Below are 22780 nucleotides of genomic sequence, written 5' to 3' on the forward strand. Positions count from 1 at the left end.
CCAAAGTCATTTTCAAGCCAGCCAAGCATCAAATGGAACACAGTTTAAGGAAAGAGTAGGTACTGATTTCTCTCCAGGAGCTTTGACAGGAAGGACATGTGCGTTTGTGTGTGTGTTTGTGTGTTTGTGTGTTTGTGTGTGTGTGTGTGTGCGTGCGTGTGCATGTGTGTGCGTGTGCATGCGTGTGTGTGCAGGGAGTAAACAAACATTCTGGCTGGGCTGCATTATCCCTTGCTGTAAAATCAGAGGTGGGGAAAAAATCATGGAAAATCACATTAGCTACTGTTATTCAGTATTTGTGTTTGAGCGGTTTTGTATAAGGGGGCTAGAGATGGAAACAGAAAGACTGACAAAAGCAACATAATCGAGACTGATTGGTGGAACGTGGCGCGAGTGAACGGATTATCTCCATAACTTAAAACATTATACAACGGTCATGTTTAAATATGCTAAATATTACACAATAGCATGGCCTCTTTTGCCCTCTAGTAAGCTGGAAGGGTTATTGGACGGTAACAGTAGACAGAAACCAGAACAAAAACCCTTGGCATTAAGATTCTGTTTTTAAATTAATTAGAGAACGGCTTCAAGTCTTATGATCCTTGTGTTTTCAATTTAAAATAGGCATTGAACATTTAGTGTACGATGACGTTATGTGAATCTAAATTAAAGCTGGGAGCGGCCATAACTCCTGATCAAACGGATTAAGACAACCCAGCCAACTTTTTCCACTTTAACAAGCTATAATAACAAATGATTCTACGTTGGTGTATACCACTGCAGACTATATGGTGTGTTATAAGTCCATCATTCCAACTTTGAATTTTTTAATTACATACATCTAGAAACAAGGGGGCTGGTCCATAACCCCTATAATGATGCTGTACATTTTATCTACTCCTATGACATGGTAGTTCTCTCATATGGCTTTAAAAAGTCATGAAACACAGTGAAAAGGTAGGCTGTATTGATGTCTTAGTGTGCTGTGTGTTTTTAGTGTGCATGCTCTAAATAGTCCTTTGTGTGTATTTATGAATTATGGCCCATACATTTCAAGAGAGCAAAGTCTCCAGCTGTGTCCCTTGCAGCTCCAATTTCTAAGATGACTTTGTCTTGTTCTGAGGCAAGTCCAAGGCAAAGAAGAAAATTAAACACTTTGGTGGTAGCCTTGGGTCCCAGAGCCTACATTTACCTTTTTGGTTTTATTCGGAGTATTTCAGACCAGCTCCCAGCTGTAGACAAACCTTTCGCCGCCAGGTAGACCCCACCCAGACCACAGTGTGGAGCTCAGAAAGATTGATGGCTCCGAGTTTGATTGAAAAGTCTGCCTCAGGGGTTAGAGCCTGTGTGTCTGGGTGAAACGCTGTGGCCGGTGATTGATTAGTCACTGGGCCAGTTTGGATCCTCAGGGAGAAGAGTCGTCGAAAATCAAAAGAAGGGACGGTGGAAAAGTCTGATTTTATTAAAACACAGATGTGTGGACTGACAGATGGATGTAGACTGAACGAGAGGGTTACATGACCCATTCATGCCAGGCACTCGTATATCTCTCTGTCAGAGCTCATTATTTGTCACCACATAAAGAGAAGATTTTATCTATAAATCGAGCTCATTCATTTACTGGTCTTTTCTGCTATTCTTCAGCCAAGAATCACATATTCCTTATCGATTTGGCTGCAAAATTAAGCACTAATTGACCTGTTATCTAATGATGAGTTTATTTGTGTTTAATGGGTCTGCTAAGTAACCCCTTGATGAGGCCATTTTTACCAAATACAAGAATCACCAAACATTAGTTTTTCACCAAACCTTCTACTCCGTAAATTAATGAAACTCGTGTTCATTCACAATGTTCATATGACCAAAATATATAGTCTCTTTATTGTGCTGTCAAGTATGTAGTACAGCCTGTTGATTGAGAAATTAAATGAGGGAAATTAAAAATGAATTCCTTGGGGAAAAAAAATATATAAATAAAAAAGATAATTAAAGACTCATTTAGATGCCAATCAGTCAAACTGTTATGTAACTAGTTGTCAGTTCTTTGAGTTCTTTGACCAAAGAAAACAAATAGGTGAAACTCCAAGTAAAATATTCAAGCGCCCTCCTTTGCTTTTAAGTAATTGAACCCCATTTGTGTAAGCCGGTGTTCCCCTATCCTCACTGTGCTTCCCCCTGAGTGGCAGAACATGTGTGAGGGCTGACACTGAGCATGTTCCCCTCAGACAACAGAACCCCAGGAACCCAACAACAATGACAAAGACAACACACCGCCTTGTCTACACTGCTGTGAAGTTTCAATTACTGCTCGACTTGGTAGCTGGCTGCTGCCAGTCAGTCTGACAGGGAGGGGAGTGACTTGTGGTAGAAAAGCATGAAGGAAAAGCTCTCCCAGCAGGGTGGTAGGAACCATCTCTAGGGCCCCAGCATCATTTGGTATGCAATCGAAAAACCTACTCTGGTGCATTTAATAAAAGTTAAAATGCCAACAAAGGTTTGCTTCAGGAATAGAAGAACACAAATAGCTTGCTGTAACATACTTGGAGCTACATTTAGTGGGTGGCAAGCAAACCATTGTATTAAACAACACGAGAGCCTGGCTGGCATCAGTTGGATGACATTCAGGCCAATATGACTCATGGATAAATCAGAGGGACAGGAAGACCTGGTAGATGACCCATAGTAGAAATGGTTAAGAATGGTAAATTGAATTGATAGTCACACACACTGTTTACATTTGTACTACTTTTGAATAGTCATTAAGGAGCGTGACTGGTTCACAATTAACTCACATTATTATTGTCAAAATAGCTAAAAGATTAGCAATGGGAACAGTTTAGTAAAACGTTACCTTAAAAAGCAGTATTGTAAATGTCTATACAGGTTAAAAAGTCGAGGTTTAAAAAGGACGTGTAAAAAAGTTGGCAAAATGAACCTTAAAATTCGTCTTACTTACGACCCTACTGTAGTGTTAGAATGTGTTTAAAATCAGAACCACAATGTTGAAGCTAAATCTAAATCAATGAAATCTAAACAATATCTGACCTGAGTCAACCTCTATGTCTCGGGACAATTCTCCAGAAGGTATCACTGTAATTGGTGCAGCGCCGGTTGCTGGGGTTCTGGTCATTACAGGCGAGCGTGGGGAGGCATAACTGCTCCGTGCATTGCTCTCTTTGTGTGTGCGTGTGAAGTAGGGGAGCGAACGTACGGGGTCCTGCTGCTCACCGTGACCTGTATCTTAATGAGTCGGCCAAATCAATACCAAGCTCTTCAAAGAACACAGGAACTGCAGCTGCCATAGACAAACACTCTCTGAGGGTGGCAATGAACATGAGGGTAAGGTTAAGGTCAATTCACATTCTAAGATAACAATTTAAAGTGCAAAAAATGTCACAGATACACCAACTCCTAAATTCTATCCAAATATTTGACCTTTCACTTTCAACGTATCACAAGCTTTCAGTTAGAACGACAGCTCGAGCTCCCCTTTCGTATATCGACTTGGCGTCAGTGTCTCTGGCTTGAGGCATGCTGGAACCATTGGTAATATAACATCCTTATTTATTTTGTTTTTGTGCCTTTCTTCTGCCTCTTTCAAAATAAAAACACTTCTCCATAGTCTGACACACCGAGTGACTGATGACACATGCGATGTTTACTCGTGTGGGCGACACTTTTTCTTAAGGTTGTTTTTTTGTTTTTGTTTTTTTTTTACTTTCCACAATATCGGAAAGAGACAATATCATTTGACTTGACACTAAAACTACCAGTGGGCTCAAATAAATCTGGAAGTTTTCTCACTTTTGTCAGGAAAAAAAACAAACTGCCAAATCGTATGCATCACTCACAGGAGGACTTTACGGGCCAATACTACATTTTTAAGCTAGAAAAGAAATGGTATGCTCTTGAAACTTGAGCCAAACAAAGGCAACGCTACTCTGAAGAGATCCAGAATATTTTTTTTTAACTATTTCAAAATGTCATTAAATTTATTTTTCTAATTATCACTATGCCAATAATGGTTACACTACTATATAATGCATTTACATTTGAATTGAGATTAAGCTAAAAATCTTGGCACAGCGTGAAATCAAGAAGGACGAGGAATGTTAATAGCATTGAGTTGCTCACGGATGTAGGATAATGCATGAGCTGTTAACAGGGTTACTCGGGATAAGGATTGAACAAATCACCTTCGAAAGCTCCCTCAGCAACTAGATTATGTGCTTAGTCAGTACAGCACACCGCAATCTCTCTCTGAAGCTCTTTCTCGATCAACTTATTGACTTTGCCTGGCTATCAGAACCTATTTCCCAACCGATTACTGATGCTTACGTACTTTAGAATGTCAATGTTATTTTTAAGGCAAACTATGCACAGATAGGCAGCGAGAAGCATGGTATTCTAAGATAAACAAAAAACACCCGTCTATGAACACATTAGCATATGATACAGGTCGATTAACTTAGGGAGTAAAAAGAAGAAAAAAAGTCTCTCACAAGAAAGCAGCAAGAAGGTCAGGGAGGAGAGACGACAGCACAGACGTACACAAGATACCTTCAAACATGTTCTATGTATCATGAAATGTGTGCGTAGTGGACAATCCCCAGAGTTTGACAAACATATGGAAGAGAAATGACAATGGGTGGGAGACGTTTTAGGAGCGAGGCTGCCAGTTAAGAAAAAAACAGAAAAGCCTATTTCAAGTTGAAAGGAACAGTGACTGTGTGGAAGCGTCCGATTTGACAATTACATGAGTGCTGCGAACGGCACTGCGCCTTCACTGATAACCCGTCGGATTCCATTAAAAACTCCGGCCCTCCAAAATAATGTTCAGACTCAGGAATTTATCACACAGACACACACACACACACACACACACACTTTTCAAAAAAGCCTGTGACAACGCTTCTTTTGCTGCAGTATGTGTCCTTTAAAGAGGTTCAGACAAACTGATGGAGGAGAAGAAACAATCAACCAGATTTGGACAGAAAAACACAAGTAAGAGACAAAGACTGAAACACAATATGACATTGTGCATGCGCATACTGAACCCACAATCACTGCAATGCAGCGATTTGTTGGTTTAATGGCTCCTAATGGCCCTGGGTTAGCCTTGGGGCCGCAAGCAAGCTTTATAGCATATCGATGCGAAAGTTCTTTGAGCATAGGGAGGTAGTACTTCAGAAGTATGCAGACAATGAGATTAAAAAAAATGTTTGGAAGAGTTGCGAGACCCACAACCCACGATGACGCTCCTACTCTATATATCACAATTACAAAACATCGCCTCCACTCATTTGTCATGTCTCCCTCCTTTCAAAAAGAACTGACATTAAATTACAGAAATCCTACAACTGAAACCGTTTCTTCACAGATGCTGAAGGGAAAATCACATCCCATCATGAGTCACCCCGCCCTCGCTTGCTCTCTCTCTCTTTTTGTCTTTCAATTGGATCGCCGTTCCAAATGAGGGATCCCTTGTACGCTTGTCCTGCGGGCGTGGAATCGCGTTCTCTTCTCCCTCTCAATAGAAAAATGATTCATTTCTCTATTACAGCGATGAGCGTGTGAAATGAGCTATATAATCAATAGCATAGGTTGGTAAACAGTGGGCAACACTCTGGGGAAAATGTGTTTTCTTTTTGGAACAATGCACCGCGTCCGTGTTCGCGTGTGGTAAAGAATGCTCATCTGACAATGTTTACAAGTACAATTAAAAGAGACACAGTTGTTGAAATGAAGGTGGCTTTCATAACAAAGCAGGATGAACAGGCAGAGGAGAAACAATATTGAGCTGTACGATGTGGCGACGGCACAGAGGGGTTTATTCATCTACCTTTTGATATTATAAAATGACGACGTGTGAATGTGAGGTTACACACAGAAAATACCTTAAAATGACTGTTTAAATTAACGTTCACCCCTGACCTTTATCCCTGTAAAAGGCACGAGCTGTTGAGTAGAGCAAATGTGTTCATTTCTGTGGGCTTAAATGGGACTCTCATCAGTGAGCTTATACACTTGAAATGTTTAAAGACCCATGACGTACTAAAAATGTTAAATTCATAACCAAACCTTGTTGCTTTAAAAAAAAAAAGAAAAAAAAAGCTTGTTTTGTAGATTAGACCTAAACTCAGGACTGTGTGGGAGCGTGGCAGCTCACATGTCAATCAAGATTCTGCCCCGTTTCATTGTGGATTGCAACCGTCTGATTTACGGCTCAAAGCATCCTGGGATACCTCGCCACACAAACTGAGCGAGCAGCACCACTTTTTAACATCCACAAAAGGAAAACGCGGACACATTGTTTGGAAAATAAACTTTTTGGAAAGGTGGTTTGTGGAAATAGAAACTTAAATTCGACACAGAGCGGCTGGGCTGTGTGGAGCGACTCTTGTCGAACTGTTGGCCTTCAGTGGGCTGGTCCAGGGAAGCTCGGGGTGTAACCCAATCTGGTTTTATTATGTTGGTTTAACATTTATTGTGGGGGGGAGAGAGAGAGACTCACAAAGAGTTGAGCGCGGAATTTCTCGTCCTCAGTGGCGATCCTCTCCCGAAGCACAGCCTGCTGCAGGCTCTCCTGGGCCCCGGCTCTCTCTGCAGAAAGGATCCTGGACACTTCATCCTGGACCTGGGATTGTGCCTCAGTCTGAGCCTGCGCTGCTGACCGGGCCTTCTCTGCTTCCAGCCTGTGGAGCATTGACATTTCACATGATTAACACAATGCCTACTTTGCTTTACAAAGGACATACATTTATAATGTGCTAAAAAAAACCAGACACAAACAAGTGTTACTTTAACTCCATAATGCATAACTGCCTGAAAATGTCCATTTGTGTCGCCTTAAGATATCTACATCTTTAGAAGTGACGTAAAATTGATTTTGACGGCTTTTTTACTTTGAAACAACCCTGAACTAGTTTAAAAACTTGAATAAATCTCAAAGCATGTGTTGTCTGATAAAGTAAAATGTGATCCACATCAAGCACAGGCAGTAAATGGACTCATAGACATCTTCATTTTCAGATCATTACTCATTATATTTGATTCATTCTGTATGAACCTTTGGTGTTTCAAACCTCAATCCTCGGCTGCACTGCATGCTGCAGTCTTTAGAGCGTCTCCCAAAAGAATTAAAAGGTCACAAATGTGATGACAGTGCTAATGAAGCATATATAGGCCAATACACCCGTTTATTGATTTTCAACTGTAATGTCAGAGCAATCCATACACGTGTCCTTGCTATTCCACAACATCAAGGAGTCCAACTCAACAGTGGATGAAAAGTTTGTGCTTGAACTCTGACAAGGAAACTAATGCGACACAGTATAAATTCATACAATGTTGAGAAATGTGACTGTTGATGCGTAACAGGCACGACCATCTCCCCCAAACAACAGCCATCAATGTAAAGACACAGTGATACAGACGGAGGAAGAACGCTCTCAGCAGACACGAGACCAACATTTGAACCCTGTCACTGGGTTCTTTGTTGTTGCCTAGCAACACACTCCCTACTACTCTGCGACAGTGTGCTTGATTGGAGAAAGAGGAGGAACGTCCCTGAAACCCTGAAAGTCTCTCTGCAAGGAATCAAACGGTGGTGGCGAGGTAAAATAAACAGAGAGCAGGGAGAGCGAGTGCCTGAGCGAAATATGACAGACTGAATAAAGACGGAGAGGAACTTAATAAAGTTCTGCCAAAGAGAAAAATCCAAAGACAGCTCTGACAGACAGCCGGGATGAGAAGGAGGCTGCCTGAGCTGAGAGTGATGGTGAATGTTGACTGTTTTGTGACCTATTCCACAGATAAGAGAAAAATTCCTTTGCAGTGAAAACATCCGCTTTTATTGTCATCGTCTACCTTTACTCGAATGATGGAGACAGTGGAAGCACAAGTGAACCAAATGTTTCTCCATGAACATCGTTTTCGATTGACTCATTAATGTAGAGAGTTGTTCTGATAAGGATGACACTTTCATCAGCTGGAGAAAAAAACAACAACCGTCAGTTAAGAAGTGCAGAAATCCTGGATTTAGCTTTTTAGATGCAGTGTACATTTTTCAGCTAATCTCTTGTTATGATTCTCTTATCAACAATTGCATCAGAAACAGCCTTTTGGATTCAGATGAAACATGTAGCACACACAGGGATAAGGAGGTGTTATACAGTGGCTGTATATGTATTTCTGATAGTTTTTACTGCACTCACTGATAAACCGCTGTGAATGTTTTTTTTCTTTTTTAGTAGAATAGATGTGTGAGAACTCTAAAGTGAAGGCATCATGATGGACAGACTCATCTAACTGATCACCATCCCGTGCCTGTGGCTTTGAACCGGCAACAGGTAAGCTTTAATAAAAAATGTGACTGGCGTCTTAAAGCTGCCGTTTGCCCCGCAACACCACTAAATGTCAGAGAGCAGCTGAGACAGAAAGACAGAGAGAGAGAGAGAGGAAGAGAGGAGTCAGCGGCAGCGGCGTGACATGTATGGCCCTGAGGAAGTGAAGCAAAGAGGGAGCGAGGCAGAGAGTGGGAAGCGAGAGATGGAGGGAGACGGAGAGAGACCAGCCATGTCCAGTCTCACAGTCCACTGGGCTGCACACGTCAGCACACTCCATCCATCATCTGGCTCTGACTCACACACACACACACACACACACACACACACACACACACACACACACACACACACACACACACACTAAAGAGACACACAGGGAGCCTCCTAATGGCCTTTTACATTCACCATTTCCTTACAACACACACCTGCCTGCACTGCTAATGCACCTAGCTGCTTTTACTCAAGAAACACATCTGTTGTCTTTTACTACTATGGAAAAGACAATTATGCCCAGACAAGTTTAATCTGCACAAAGATTATTAAAATGTCGAAGTCATTCAAAGTGAAATGTTCAGATATTTCCTTCAGTCTAGGCTTTTCCTACTAACCATGAAGTCCCGTATACTATAAAATCGTAGTAACGGGTGGGACTTCCCTGTTTAAGCTATGACATACTGCACAATCTTGCTAACTGTGTCTTAAATTGGTTTCTATGCTAGCATTGTTTTTTTTTTTCTATCCTTAAGAAATAAATGAACAAAAATCCATCTCCAGAATTGGCACATTGGAACATTTATTTCCAAGAGAGATATAGGTATATTATTAAGGCTTAAATATTTCCGTACAAGGTGATGAATGAATTTCCATACATACAGTACATACATACATACATACTTTCTATGGTCTTATTCGGGCAGTTTCCAATTAAGACAGTGAAAAACAACTATATTGTGTTGTTCTTGAAAACCTTGGACATTTGAATCATGAGACACTCTCACCAAATAGAAAATGTAATGTTGGCCCAGAGCTACGTTCTGAAAAAAGTAAATGGACAGCCTTGCAAAAAAAGTCCTTCTTCTCACTTCCTCACAAGTGCTAACCCAAGCAAAGACTGCTATCACTAGCCGGATGCTATCTGTCTGCTTCCCCACTATTGCTTTCCAGTCATTATTGCCCTGTCCCTGGGATATTGGACACATTTTTCATTCGGCTCTGAGAGATTGGCACCGGGAAGGAGAGGGGATCTTTGAGGTAGAGAGTGGTCGAGTCAGACCAGGAAAGGGAAAAAAGAAGTTTTCCAAAGACGAATGGCTGATTTGATCTGTTTGTCAGTACTGGATAAAAAAACGAGGATATTCTTGGCACGGTGACCTTTGTGTTGATGGCTCTGATGACCAAGCCTTGAGAACAAAGGTTTTCCAAAAAAAGTAACTTGCTATTTTCAGAGATGACCATAGGCAGACAAACGTTTATATTAACACGTTTTTTTCTTTTTTTTAACGTTCAGGTCTGTGACTGTTCATCTCAAAAATGCTGCAGTTGAGTTGCTAAGATGCTTGAACTTGACTGTAAGAAAAACATGCTTATGAGTATCATAGACAGTTTTAAGAGGTAAAAAGTAGCATCTGCTTAGTGTATAAAGAAGTACACACTTTCATAGCCAAATGTAAACACAGGCACAGATTATGTGGAGTCAGTGTTTTAAACAGCCAATTCAACTATTTAAATACCTTTACCCGAGCAAAAACATCAAAACACAGGAATACAACTATTCACATCCTGTCTATTCTCCTCTTACCTGCTGTCTCTCTCCTCAGCTCTTCACATCATAATGTTTCCTGTTGTCTAGCTGTCATCATCATAAGATGTTGCTCAATACAGTGTACCTGGCAAGACGGGTTCTGACAGACCTGCATAACAGTGCCGACTGAAACAAAGGCATTTAAAGGCCCCATGCAATATTGATGTGAGGAATAATGCCGCTGAATGCTGCATATGAATATTTTATGGAGCACTGCACTCTCCCTGACACAAAGGCACTCAGACATAAACACACACACACACACACACACACACACACACACACACACACACACACCTCACACCTGACTGTGACTGTTATGAAACACTGAGATAACATTAAGTGTGTGGGCAAACAAAGGACAAGGTGCTGAGCTCATTCATTTAGAAAAGCGCCTTTTGAAGAAACTAAAATAATGCACAGCAGCCTTTAACTTTCTTCTAAAGCTCTGTCACTTAGCGCTCAGCCTATGCAGTCATTTAATGGATTGAGCACAAAGTCTCGAAAGTCAGTCAGAGGGACGTTTCGAGCCTGTTTTTTGAACAGCTGTCAGGGTGTCTTGGAGCACTTAAACACGAGGATTATGTTCATTTAGTTCGTAGAAAATTTAAAGACTATTTTTAATATCTGACAAACCATAGACAGCAGATTGGCAAGTAGATTGGACAATGGTGACGCAGCACAAGTTCGATCCAGGGAGAAGAGACAGGATGGTGGAAGAGTTCCCTCCCTGTGTCCCTCTTGCTCTCTCGTCCCGTTCTCCGAGTCGTTCTGCTCTGATGCCTCACAGAGGAGCAGTAGAGGCAAATCTGCTCCCTGCAGCCGCTCCTCGCTGCAAATGAGTTTAGGCTTCACCCAAATGAACTCCTCACAGAGCCTTTACTTCGCTAGTGCCCAAGCAAAACATGCAAAACCAGATCTCTGGGGTTCAAATCCAGCCTTAAAGCCAATCCAAAGAAATGCTGCCTAATCTAAAGTGCTCTTTTTCTCAAAAGTCCCGAGATTTGCGGCGTACACGAGAGTGCAATACTGCACTGAACAGAATGAAGGAATAACAATATGAGTGCAAATAATTAGATTTTACACAAAGGCAAACTGTACATGTTCGTTTGCCTCAAGGATGTCTCGTGCCGTTTGATAAGACTTCAGTTTTATGCTTTTGTTGCAGAGAGAAATAACTTAAATAAATTAAAAGGAAGTACTTGGCAAAGAAGAAAGAAGCGAACATATGGGAGGCAGGGCGAATTTGAACAAACTGCAGGTGCAAGTGTTTGAGTTGAGTGACCTTGAGATTTTTGGACTCGTGTATCTCGTGTGTGTATGTTTGTGTGTTCTCTCCCACGGACATGGGGGTTCACACATTATTCCATTTCCCTGTGTTCAAGCTGTGCAGCACTTTCACTGCGGGGTTCTGTAACTAGTGAGCCACTGTGCAGGCTTGTTAGCTGAGCTTTGAGACACACACACACAATTGCACCTTTTACAAGGTTTTTTTTTTTTTTTTTCTAATTGTCTTCCACCACGGCGAAGGCCCCAATCATAGTGCTTCTTTCGCCTTCCTAAACCAAAAACTCTTCCCCTGTAATTGCTGCCTACACTGTGAAAAGGTGAAATACCAATGCAATTTAATAATGCTTTGACAGAAGAAGAACAAAAGAACTGTGGACCACTCGTCTACATCAATTAAAAGAAAGAATAAGTCTGCAATAACAGCCATTGAGTAGAAAAGTTCAACAGTGGAGGAAAAAGAAGTGGATGACATTTTCAGATCTTAAGGACGGTGGTGTTTCAGGATGAAAGTTAAGTTTTAGATGCTGCATTTTTTTAGAGATTTTAACTCGCATGACGAGACGAGAATGAGCTCGGGAAGAAACACGTTTTAAATTTTTGTATTGTATATACACATTAATATACTCAACACTTCATGTCTATTTCATTTTAAATCACTCTTACTTCTAACATTATAATTTTAGTTGTTCAGGTGGAAAGTTGAATGTGATAAATCAGAAGTAGTAGAAATTGCTCATTCACAAACTGGGCAAGAAAAAAAACAAACAAACAAGCGCTGTCCTGTCAGATCGATTGCAAACATTTGGTCCCAGGTGGTTGTGATGTGGAAGAGATAGGACGGTAATTTAAACCAACCAATGTGCTAAATGTTTTGAATCCTCAAAGAAAATGTGCTGGTAAAAATCTTGGGACTGTCCTGCACAAAATGCAAAAACTAAAATCAGCAGAACGAGCTTGTTATACAAAGCTTCTCAACATAGATTTTGAATAAACTATAATAAGGAAGCTCGATATTCAGTGTTGAAGAAAGCAACATCCTGACATTGCGAGATTTAGAATTTGATCAGCTGCAAGCCACACAACCTGTCAGCTATCGCCCATGAAATTAAACATCTAAATGAAGTACCAGTCAACGTTTTAGTGTTTTGTATTTCATTACATTGTTTTTTCATTTTCCACGACATGAAAATAAAACACTGAGCAGCACCTTTAAAGCCCCTTTTGAATGAATGCGCCCTGATGACCTGTATTATTAGGAATGGAATCAGGACCAACACACTCACAATAACAGAAATGGAGTAGAATGAAAATAAATTGAGTGAATGAGAAAAAGAAAGAAAAAAAAAACTCACTAAAGACCACTTCAAGAGTGAAATGAATTTCAATCTACATCCTGACATGCACACACAAGTGGCTAACTGATGATTGCATATTTACCATCTCGCGTTCAGTCAGGTCTTCTTAAGTGAAAACACAGACTGCGCCGAGCTCAAACAAAACCGAGGGCTTAAAAGCTGCCATGATTTCAATTATTTGCGAGGAGGGCATTATTTTTGAAGCACTTACTCCTCTGAGGAGCAGACGTCAATAAGTGAACTGCAGGAAGTAGTTACATAAAAAAAAAAAAAACAACACAAAGGGAAAAGAAAATCAATAGAAGAAAGATTTCTGAAAACCACTCGTTCATTTCTCTTTTCATAAAGGGCTTCCAAAGCCAGGCTGAACGCTAGGCTAATGCTAACTCCTCCTTGTGTGAGTACAAGAGTGTGTTTAGTGGTTAATCAGAGATGTTCATTCTCCAGGGTCTCCTGTAGATCATCCAGGCCTATTAAAGAGGCAGGGCAACATGATTATCGGACATTATGGCCGATGCACCTGCTTCTTTAGGGTTAAAAAAAAAAAAAAAAAAGAGGAGGAGGAGAAATGTGCTCCTTACATATAGTGTGTGTTTCTTCATCAGGCAGGGCTAATGTATCACCAACTCAACTCCCAGGAAATTACCTCAGGATAGCGCCCTCCACTCTCAGGCGTGATTAATTGATCCGGAGAGAGCGAGAGGAGCAGAGACAGAGGGAGGAAAAAGTGCTGATGTGCTTCGGAAGAGGGGTAGATTGGAAACACAGCGGGGATGGGAAAGACTCGTGCTGACCTTTTTGACTATTAATGAAAGTGGGAAATGGAAACATGTGGAAATGTCTCAGGTTTCTAATGGATCCTGGATTTGGAATTGACACTATTGTACGGTACCCATTTCAGTCTGTTAACAACAAACGTCAGGTTGTTAAATATTGAATACTTCTCGATACTTTGATATTTTTAGATTCCACACGTTTTAAAACAGTAACATCTTTAATCAAATGATCGGTAGTATCAGAGAGGCCAAAAGACTTCAGACCTTCAGTCATAGCTCCTGCCACGAGGTCAAGAGAGAGCACTTACACACAAACATGTTTTCAACATATCTGTGCAAGTTACTGTACAAGTGTGCAGGAGTTTGCCTGCTGTGTAGGATCATTTAACACAGGAATTACTCAAGATTGAGTTCTTTTTGTTGCCATGGTATCGAAAAAGGTATTAATATCGTTTTATTTTTATCAAAGCTCATAATCTGGTATCATGACAACGCTGATCCGAAGAAAAGGTGTAGAAGAAAGGAGGAACTGGAAAATGTAAGAGTTTCTGACGATTGTGTAAAAAAAGGACTAGGTTATCATTTAGCACAAAAACATTGTGTGTGTGCGTGTGTGTGTGTGTGTGTCTAACCAGGCTTGCAGCTCTTGCTCTGCCTTGGCCCTGTCCTGCTCCAAGCTCTCGTGCAGCTCAGCAGTGATCTTCTTCCTCAGGGCCTCTTCATCAACTGGGGACAAGAGAAACGAGAGAGGGTTGTTTTTTTTAAGTAAACAGCTATTGTTCGCTGACAGGCATATTGTGTTTGTTTGGCCACTGAATAGAGTCCTGTTGTACAAAGGGGTTAGAGAGAGAAAGAGGTAGGTGGGTGTTTTTCGAACAAGTGTTTGAAAATCTGCATTCATCACAAAATGTGTGGTTCAGAATTAACATATAAAATACAATGATAAAGTGTGAGGTCCAGATTGGTCCGGCTGGGTTGTTACCAAAGCTGCAACTATTAGTTGACAAATGAGTAGAATGACTGACAGTCTATTGGCAGTCATTATTTGTTATTCAAAAATGAAAATTATTCCTGAGTATCAGCCAGTCATCCGTGCAGTTTTCCTTTTTGATTTCACTGGAAAAGTTGAATTAAATCATGGGGATTTTGGACAGATGGACAACAGCATTATTTTAAAGACATTTGATGACATCACTTTGAGATAAAAGAAATAGACATTTTTCACTTTACCTATCTTATATCTAACATAAAGTTATTGGAATCTAAAGCTTCAGTTTTCATTTTGCTGCAAGACTTACTATTTCTGTCATCAGTTTCTGAACAGTAGCTTGTGTTAGGCCAAAGATAACACATCCTATATTGTCTTTACACACACACACACACACACACACACACACACACACACACACACACACACACACACACACACACACACACACACACACACACACACACACACACACACACACACACACACACACACACACACACACACACACACACACACACACACACACACACACACACACACACACACACACACACACACACACACACACACACACACACAAACAATACGGTACAGTACACACATCCTCTGTTCCCAAATCCCAGCAGCACACCACCCTCTCTACATATATTCACGTCAGGGGACATCATACACACATCATCCCATGTCTCTGCAGCTCTGTCTTGGCAGGTAATTAAGCATGAAAGTAAAGATGCCAGCTTGTGACCCGACAAAAACGTGCTTTGAAGTCTAAAGTGTCATGCCGTATGCTGCAGCACTGCAGTGTGCGTGTGCTTGTGTGTGCGTGTGTGTGTTCCCTTTTGTCAGAGTCTGTTATTACCTGGTTATGTGCGGTAGGTAAGGCCAGTGGACATCCACGCACAACTTAACGTCCAGCTAAAACTGATCGACACTAAGACTTTACAAGGTGGGAAGTCAAGTCATTCCTTTTATCTTCTTGTTCAGCCTTTATTTTATAAGTTACTTACAGTCTTTACTTTGTTATTCTACACTTAGAAGTGTTCTGCTCTACAAAGTGAAGAGAATGAATATGCAGGTTGAGGTTAAAGGAACTTTGGTCTAAAGTGATTCGAAACAAACACGCGTGCGTGCTAAGTGATAGATAGACAACTTTCCCCTGCATACTGCTCAGTCATTATAGACCAAGAAGGCCGTTATACCGTCAGCATCACAAGAAAATCACTATCATCTCGTCTGACAGCACTATTGATCTAACTGTAGAGGAGTGTTACAGCTTTTACAACCTGTGCACTGAAATCCTAACTCTGCCATCTTCTTCAGTAACAAGTGAAAAGGAAAAGTTGGAGCCAGCGTGGAATAGATATAGCAAAGTATACCACAGATAATAAAGCCAGATATTTCATTTAAATGTTATTAAAAACCTGATGGGTGCATCAAGGGCACCATTGGCTATTCATCACATTTCTCACAAAGGGGCAAAAAAAAGTGACATTTAATTTGATCCATAATGCCAACACTGTCAACAATAAGGGTCCTTGCGAGCCGTTAAACCAGTTCACAACATCAAGGCTGTACTAAATCACAAGGTAGTGCTGATTGTGACTACAAAAAGCTATTACGATTGGAACACATAACTGTACAGAAAACAGAAGCCAAACCCAAGAGGCATGAAATCAGATTTTAAGCCCTATCAATATAAACTTTTTTTTCCATAAGGTGAGACTTCCATATCACAATCTTATGTCCTTCAAATATTCAGACTTATTGAAAATAGTCACACGTACACAACGGAAAGTTAAATTATATAAAAGTCCTCTAAGTTCAGGCAAGCCTCAGCAACTCCTCTGCTATCACCAGATCCTCTTCAGCCCTGCAGAGAGGCTTCAGATATCTAGCAGGCCCGCAAGGTCAACCGGCGAACAGGTTCTGATATGATAAACACTGTCTGGGGTCCTTGAGCAAGGCTGGTTAGGGTCAGAGACAATTCCAGATCGACAGCGCCCGTGTCAATCCTGAGTAGGACATGTAAATGTTAAAAAGATTAAAAACTCATCATCTTTTTAGACGTGTCCCTCTCCTTTCCGTCTCCACCAATCACTGAACCCAGTGGAAGAAAAAAACCCCATTGAGAACGAGGAGAGGCAGTGAAGCACGGGCTATTGGCAGTGGAGATAATAGATGAAGGCAAATTGCGTTTCTCATCAGAAGTTTCATTAACCCCGAGACCCGCATGGAGGGCATAATCTGTAACATTACTACTTCCTCACGTTTCTAGCTAGCGCTTAGTTGAATCACAGCACACCTTTCACAAGGTTCAAAGTAAGAAAGTAAGCTTCCAGCCCCAACAGGCAGGTGCCAATTCTGTTTCTCTTTTATTCACACGTTTTCCTATTAATTCAATCTCATGTTATGAAAAGGAAACTGACTTATCATTTTTACATTTTACCAAGATGACAAGGAAAGTCTGTGTAAAAAAAAAAAAAAGAGACATGATATATTTCACAATTTTCTCACAGTCACTCACATCCCTCCCAATGTTTTTCCTTTGTCTCTGCTGCTCTTTCATTCTCTCTGCGGCACCAGGGAGACATCTTAAAGCAGGCTATTAGTCCAGCGCAGTGTGTGGGCTCTGGCGTATGAATATTTATAGCCCATTGGAGAAGGTGTAGGAGGTTCAACCTTGACTACGGCGCAATCAGCGCACATACTGACTCAGGCCGTGATTTAGAGACAGCTGACCTGCAGAGAGCCTCACTCGATACCTAACTCTCGTGGATACACATAATCAATGTCCGCCTCATTACGGCCCTACCCTTTCAGGATTGGGCTGAACTTTGCAACTTTTCTTTTTTTTTTTTAACGAGATTCACATTCATCGTGCTTTGAGTTTGGGTTTTGTCACTTAAAAACAGCACGCTTGATAAATATTCCAAGTGGACTTTTTTTTTTAAACTCGCCTTAAAAAACTTGCTTTGTACATATATAATGAGCTCTGAGGTGACCTTGCAGACAGTCACCTGATGTAAATGTCAACCAACATTGCTGTTGTGTGGTACTTTACAATAAGGGCCAAAGCCAGAGGGAGTCAGCCCTCTACAAAACTGTAAACAATCAATAAGGGATGTGGGCCTTCCCAAACTATGAATGCACTGGTAATATACTTTTGAAAAATGTGGATTCACAAAAACAAGGAACATTTTTTTTTTTTTTTTACATTTTTAGTGCTGGAAGTTACAAAAAAAAGGCATGCACAATGAAAAAACAACAAACTCCACATGGGGAAACATTCATCTGTGTAGTAAGACTGGCAGAGATGTGTGTTTTTGTGGATTGTAAAAGAATGAATTTTTTTTTTAGACCTCCAACTGTATTACTAATGCGCTCAAACTTAAAGGCACTGTCATATCACAGAAGCCTTGTGGCCAAATAAAAAAATAAAAAAAAATATTATAAATAAGCAGACTCACACAGACTGGCCACCTCGGTCCCTTAATGAGGCCTGGTGGGTTGTTGTGTGAAACTGCGGAGGTGTCGTTTTAATCACTGGAGTCAGTGTGGCGTGGCATAAGTTGGCCCTTTTTTAATTACCTTACTGATTGAGCACAGTCAAGGATGGGGGAGCCTGCCCACTCTCTTGGTGCCAGCCTCGGTGGAACTACCCCCCCCCCCCCCTCCCACCGCCATCCCACGCCCTGTTCTGTGCGTTGTAATGAATAAAGTAACATTCAGATGTCCTCTGCTGAATATGTCAAGATACAAGGGATGTGCAGTGCACCCACACATTAAGAACAGTCGGGCGACAAACTTACAGACGGGAGGGGGAGGTAGTAAGATGGGAAGTTTGACTCTGATATAAACACTGATCATTAAAACAATGTAACCCTGAAATATCAGCGTTATTATCAATAGGAAAGAGGCCACTGCAATTTTTTTCCACATATACAATTAAACCCAGTACTAACAAGAAAAAAATGAACTTAAAATGACTTTGTACTCCTTAAATAATGATAACTGTGATAACCATTTCAACAAGACTTTAAAAGTCTGGGACAGAAATGAAGTTTGGTGGTTTGTGGAAACAAACTGAAGACAACACTTGAAGCTACCAGTTGCCTTTTTACACAGAAAAGAGCAACATAGGCATCCAGCGTGTTATATTTGGCCACTTGTTGAACTTAATTCAACAAATCCAAAGAGAGAGCTCCGGCTCTTTAATAATCAATGTTCAGAATTGCAAATTTGGTTAAAAAAAACTTGAACCAAACAATAACACTGCACAGTCAGACCACAAAACAAAGAGGACACTACTGAGGTGTTTATAGAAACGTAAACAACTGCTCAGTTCAGTCTAACTTTGAGTGTTTCCCTGAACCACAAGAAGGAGAAGGGTTATTTAGACAGCTCGAGCTCCGCGGTGACGAGGCATAACGGGCCACTAATTACAGCAATGATTCATTAACACCGACAGTAACAAGAAAGAATTCATCTTTTCATTAATAGTAGGAGAATGGCAATGAATCATTATATGACTAAGGCTACAGCTGGACCCGTTTTAAAAAATGAAGACTAATTACAAACTGTGGGGGAAAAGTTGGAGACAAAAAGCTTAAGGTGGCTCAAAGTAAACACCCACACAATGAAAACATCATTAAAATTCAATAACGCTGGACTTAAAATAAATCCTCGGACGGGTTCATTCCCTCACAACCTTTGGCTGTTAATTAACCGTGCTGCCAAAGAAGCGGCACGTGTGTCAGAATCAAATGAGCCATTAGCGAAAATAATTTGTTTCTTGGGGTTTCATGAAATATGAATCCCTCCTGTGACGAGTTAAAAGACATAAGAAAGGAAGTTTGTCCAACTTCCTGGTTGGTCAGAAATCACAGCTGCACATAATATTTTGAAAATATGATGGACAAACATTTTAGCTTGAAGTCAAGAAGTGTTAGGACAATTGTCTCTCATATACTCCATCACCCTTTAACAAATCAGGAACCTTTTATGCTTGTCCCTACTTCATTGCTCACTAGTTGCTGGTGAAAGAGTATTATGCATCCTGATTTTCAGTATACTGACATAAAACTCACCTGTGGGTGCAGGAGGAGGAGGAGGTGGAGGCAAACTGGGCTCAGGCTCTACCACTGGCTCTGGGACAGGAGCAGGGCTTGTTGGTACCACTGGGGGCTGAGGAGGAGGTGCAACTGGTTCACAAGGAGCATTAAACTCAGGCAGGGAAGAGGCAGCAAACAGCTCAGCAGATTGCGAGGACAAAGTGTCAGGCAGGATGGAAGCAGGCTCAAAGAAGGTTGGGGCAGACAGGGGTTCTGATTCGGGCAAGGAAGGGGTCATGATTGGTTCAATAAGCAAGGGAGGAGCTGGCATGGGTTCGATTACAGACAAAGGAGCGGTGGATTCAATGACATGTGGAGGAGCAATGGCTTCAATCGCTGAAGGAGGCAAAGCAACAGACTGAATTATGGGAGGTGGAGGAGATGGTTCAATGACAAGGGGAGGAGGAGCAAGCGGAGCAATTTCTTCCACCACAGCGGGAGCAAGGTAGGGAGGAGGAGCGGGAGGGACAGAGGTAGGCAAAATTACCGGCTCTGCAACAGCAGGAGCAAGAGGAGGAGGTGCTGCCACAGGCTCTAAAGCAGGAGCAGCAACAGTATTAGCAGCAGCTGGTGATGGTGCTGAGGTTGGGAGCACCTTGTCAACAATGGTCGGTGCTGCTACCTGTTCTGTGGGAGGTTGAGGTGGTGCTGCGACAGCCTCTGTGGCCAATTGAGCTGGTGTAGGAGGAGACGGAGGAGCAACAATATCTATGAGAGGAGGAGGAGGAGGTAAAGAGGTGATGGGGTCAAACGGGGGAGGCACTGGCAGGAGGAGAGGAGAGGGAGTGAAGGTGGGCGCCTTGGAAGGTGGTGGAGGGGGAGCATGGTTTGGTTTGGTAGGAGCAACAGGTTCCCTCATGCGGTTGATGACATTCTCAGAAAGCTGCAAAGGAGAGCGGAAGAAAGGTTTCAGTTGGACAACAGCCGAATCAAACTTAAACAAAAGAGAGAGTGGTGGTTGACTGATGCAGAGTGGAAGTTAAGAGAGTGGACACCGCTGATAAAGAAGCACAAAACAGAGAAATATGACATCATTTTATTGTTTCACAGTTATTCCCAAAAAAATAATCCAGACAAACATGTAGGATCGAGCAGGTTTTTGTCTATGCTGTCATTTTTAAGAGATGGGTACAAAAGTGGTTTATTTTTGTTGATTTGTTATCCACATGTTAGGAAGACAGCAATGATGAGTGCTTTCACAAAAACTGCTCCTATGATGACACATGCAGCGTGTTTAATTGCAGAAGATAAAGCTGTGTTTTCAGTCTTGTTATGCAACCCCTTACAACACTTGGCATTAAACAGGATTACAACTCATGGAAACTCAACATTAGCCTTGCTTGGTCTGCACGGCAAATGAATAAAAATAGACGAAAGCCTCATCTGATCGAGTAAAGCCTCTCTATCTGATCTATATTTAACATCAGCTGACAGTAGGACCATCCAAAAAACACATGGTGATTGTCATTCATCGTTTTTACAACGGGGGTTTAATAAAATAATAACAATAAAAGAATAAAGCTCCCCAAAGTATAACATCTTTTTCCAAAACTGAAGCAGACCAAAGTTCCTTTCATTCATAAAATGACAGCAGTGCACGAGGACAGTGACGTCAACGTCAACACACTTGCAAGGACACATTCAGAACTGTTTTTGCTTTAAATCTCATAGGTGCTACTAACTCTTTCTGAATACTTTATATGCTTATACAACACACGAGTACAACTACTTTTGTTGTAGATTTAAACTCGAGATGCTTGGAGTAAGTTAGCACTAACACTTAGCATAGATACTTTAGACAAGTTATGTGATGTTGTCACGCTTCTTAGCACAGCAAGCTAGTAGACTTTTACAGCTTACAGTTGTCGTATTACTGAAAAAAATATGACTGAGGAAGCCAAGAAGCACCTTTTAATTCAATTCCAGACAGGTGTGTGTGTACTTTCACTCACCCGTATGCCCTTCACCACTGTTATGTTCTCGTTTTCGTCTGACTCAAATGACACGCGGCGGGTACTGTTATTCGCTCCCATCGTCGGACAGCAGGTTCTTCTTCTACATTAAATATTTCTTTAATGACACTATCTTGTAATAAGTTTGCGTAAAGGGCCCACACACACGCCGCCTCTGCTTCAGTTCACCCGCACTTCCTTAGCATGACGTGTGTGTGCGTCGTCGGATTTGATTGGACGAAAGTGTCTTTGGGGTCTAGTATCAGAGATTGTGATTGGATATGTTGAAGCAGATGCCTGGGAGTGCAGCAATGTATTATATGGCAAGCCGTTTGACAGCTACACTGGATACATTTGAAATGTATCAATTACTTGCCATAACACACCTTTTATATATCCGCAGACTTTTCCTTTCCTCATTTGTAATTTCCACCAAGCCAAATTAAATTATTTTGTTATTCAGAGGTTTTTTATTTCAACTGTAATTCTTTCAATCCTGGGAATTTCACTACAGTATGTGAATTTGGTTGTGAAATGTGAAAGTTGGAAAAGAAGCAATTCTATACTATATTTTCTGAACTAAACACAAACTTTTTTTATTCAAAGTGTCCCTGAATAAAGTTTGGGGTTAAAAAGCTACCAAGAGAGTGATGGTGGCGGTTTATCTGTTGTGGCCTACTACCTTACCACATTTTCCTTTCTTTGTGTATAGAGTTGTGAATATACCTCATAATCTGTCCTTTTCTCAAACTTTCAGATTTCTCTACCAAAACTATATAGTGCACCTTAATGAACATTCTGGATATCTGATATTAAATAATTCAGAGAAAAAACCTTTGAAAATCAACAATTCAATAATAGAGAGTAGTACATTTTAGTTTCAAATAACATCAATTAATATTGCAGCATTTATCATGTAATTTAAAATATTCCCAAATACATTGTGATTAATAATAATGTAATTTTGGACATGTAAAACACATGGGATAGAAACACCTAATATATTTCTGATTATTCAGATACCTATACATTTAATTCTTTCTGTCCAAAATGTAGTTTTTGATAACACTTGAAATTGTGAATAAAGTACAATAAACACAACTGTTAAAAACATGACCAAAACAGCACACCACACACAATTCAACCAAAGCCCGGA

At 41.0% G+C, this 22780-nt stretch overlaps 1 protein-coding gene across 5 annotated transcripts in view; it reads right to left on the reverse strand.

Moving 5' to 3' along the window:
• chchd3a (coiled-coil-helix-coiled-coil-helix domain containing 3a) overlaps positions 1-21899 on the reverse strand; it is a 59623-nt gene extending 37724 nt beyond the window's left edge. For 2 of the 5 annotated variants that reach the window (XM_079335715.1, XM_079335716.1), the window contains exons 1-4: positions 21625-21896; positions 19649-20555; positions 14203-14296; positions 6515-6695 (exon numbers count right to left, since the gene is read on the reverse strand). In XM_079335715.1, coding sequence (XP_079191841.1) covers positions 6515-6695; positions 14203-14296; positions 19649-20555; positions 21625-21705 — 1263 coding nt within the window. In that variant the 5' untranslated portion in view covers positions 21706-21896. Of the gene's footprint in view, positions 1-6514; positions 6696-14202; positions 14297-19648; positions 20556-21624 lie in introns of all 5 variants that reach the window. The other 3 variants (XM_079335718.1, XM_079335717.1, XM_079335714.1) reach the window with 3 other exon arrangements.
• Positions 21900-22780: the final 881 nt, after the last annotated feature.

This window comes from Symphodus melops (genome assembly GCF_947650265.1).
Source record: "Symphodus melops genome assembly, chromosome: 22".
NCBI lineage: Eukaryota > Metazoa > Chordata > Actinopteri > Labriformes > Labridae > Symphodus > Symphodus melops.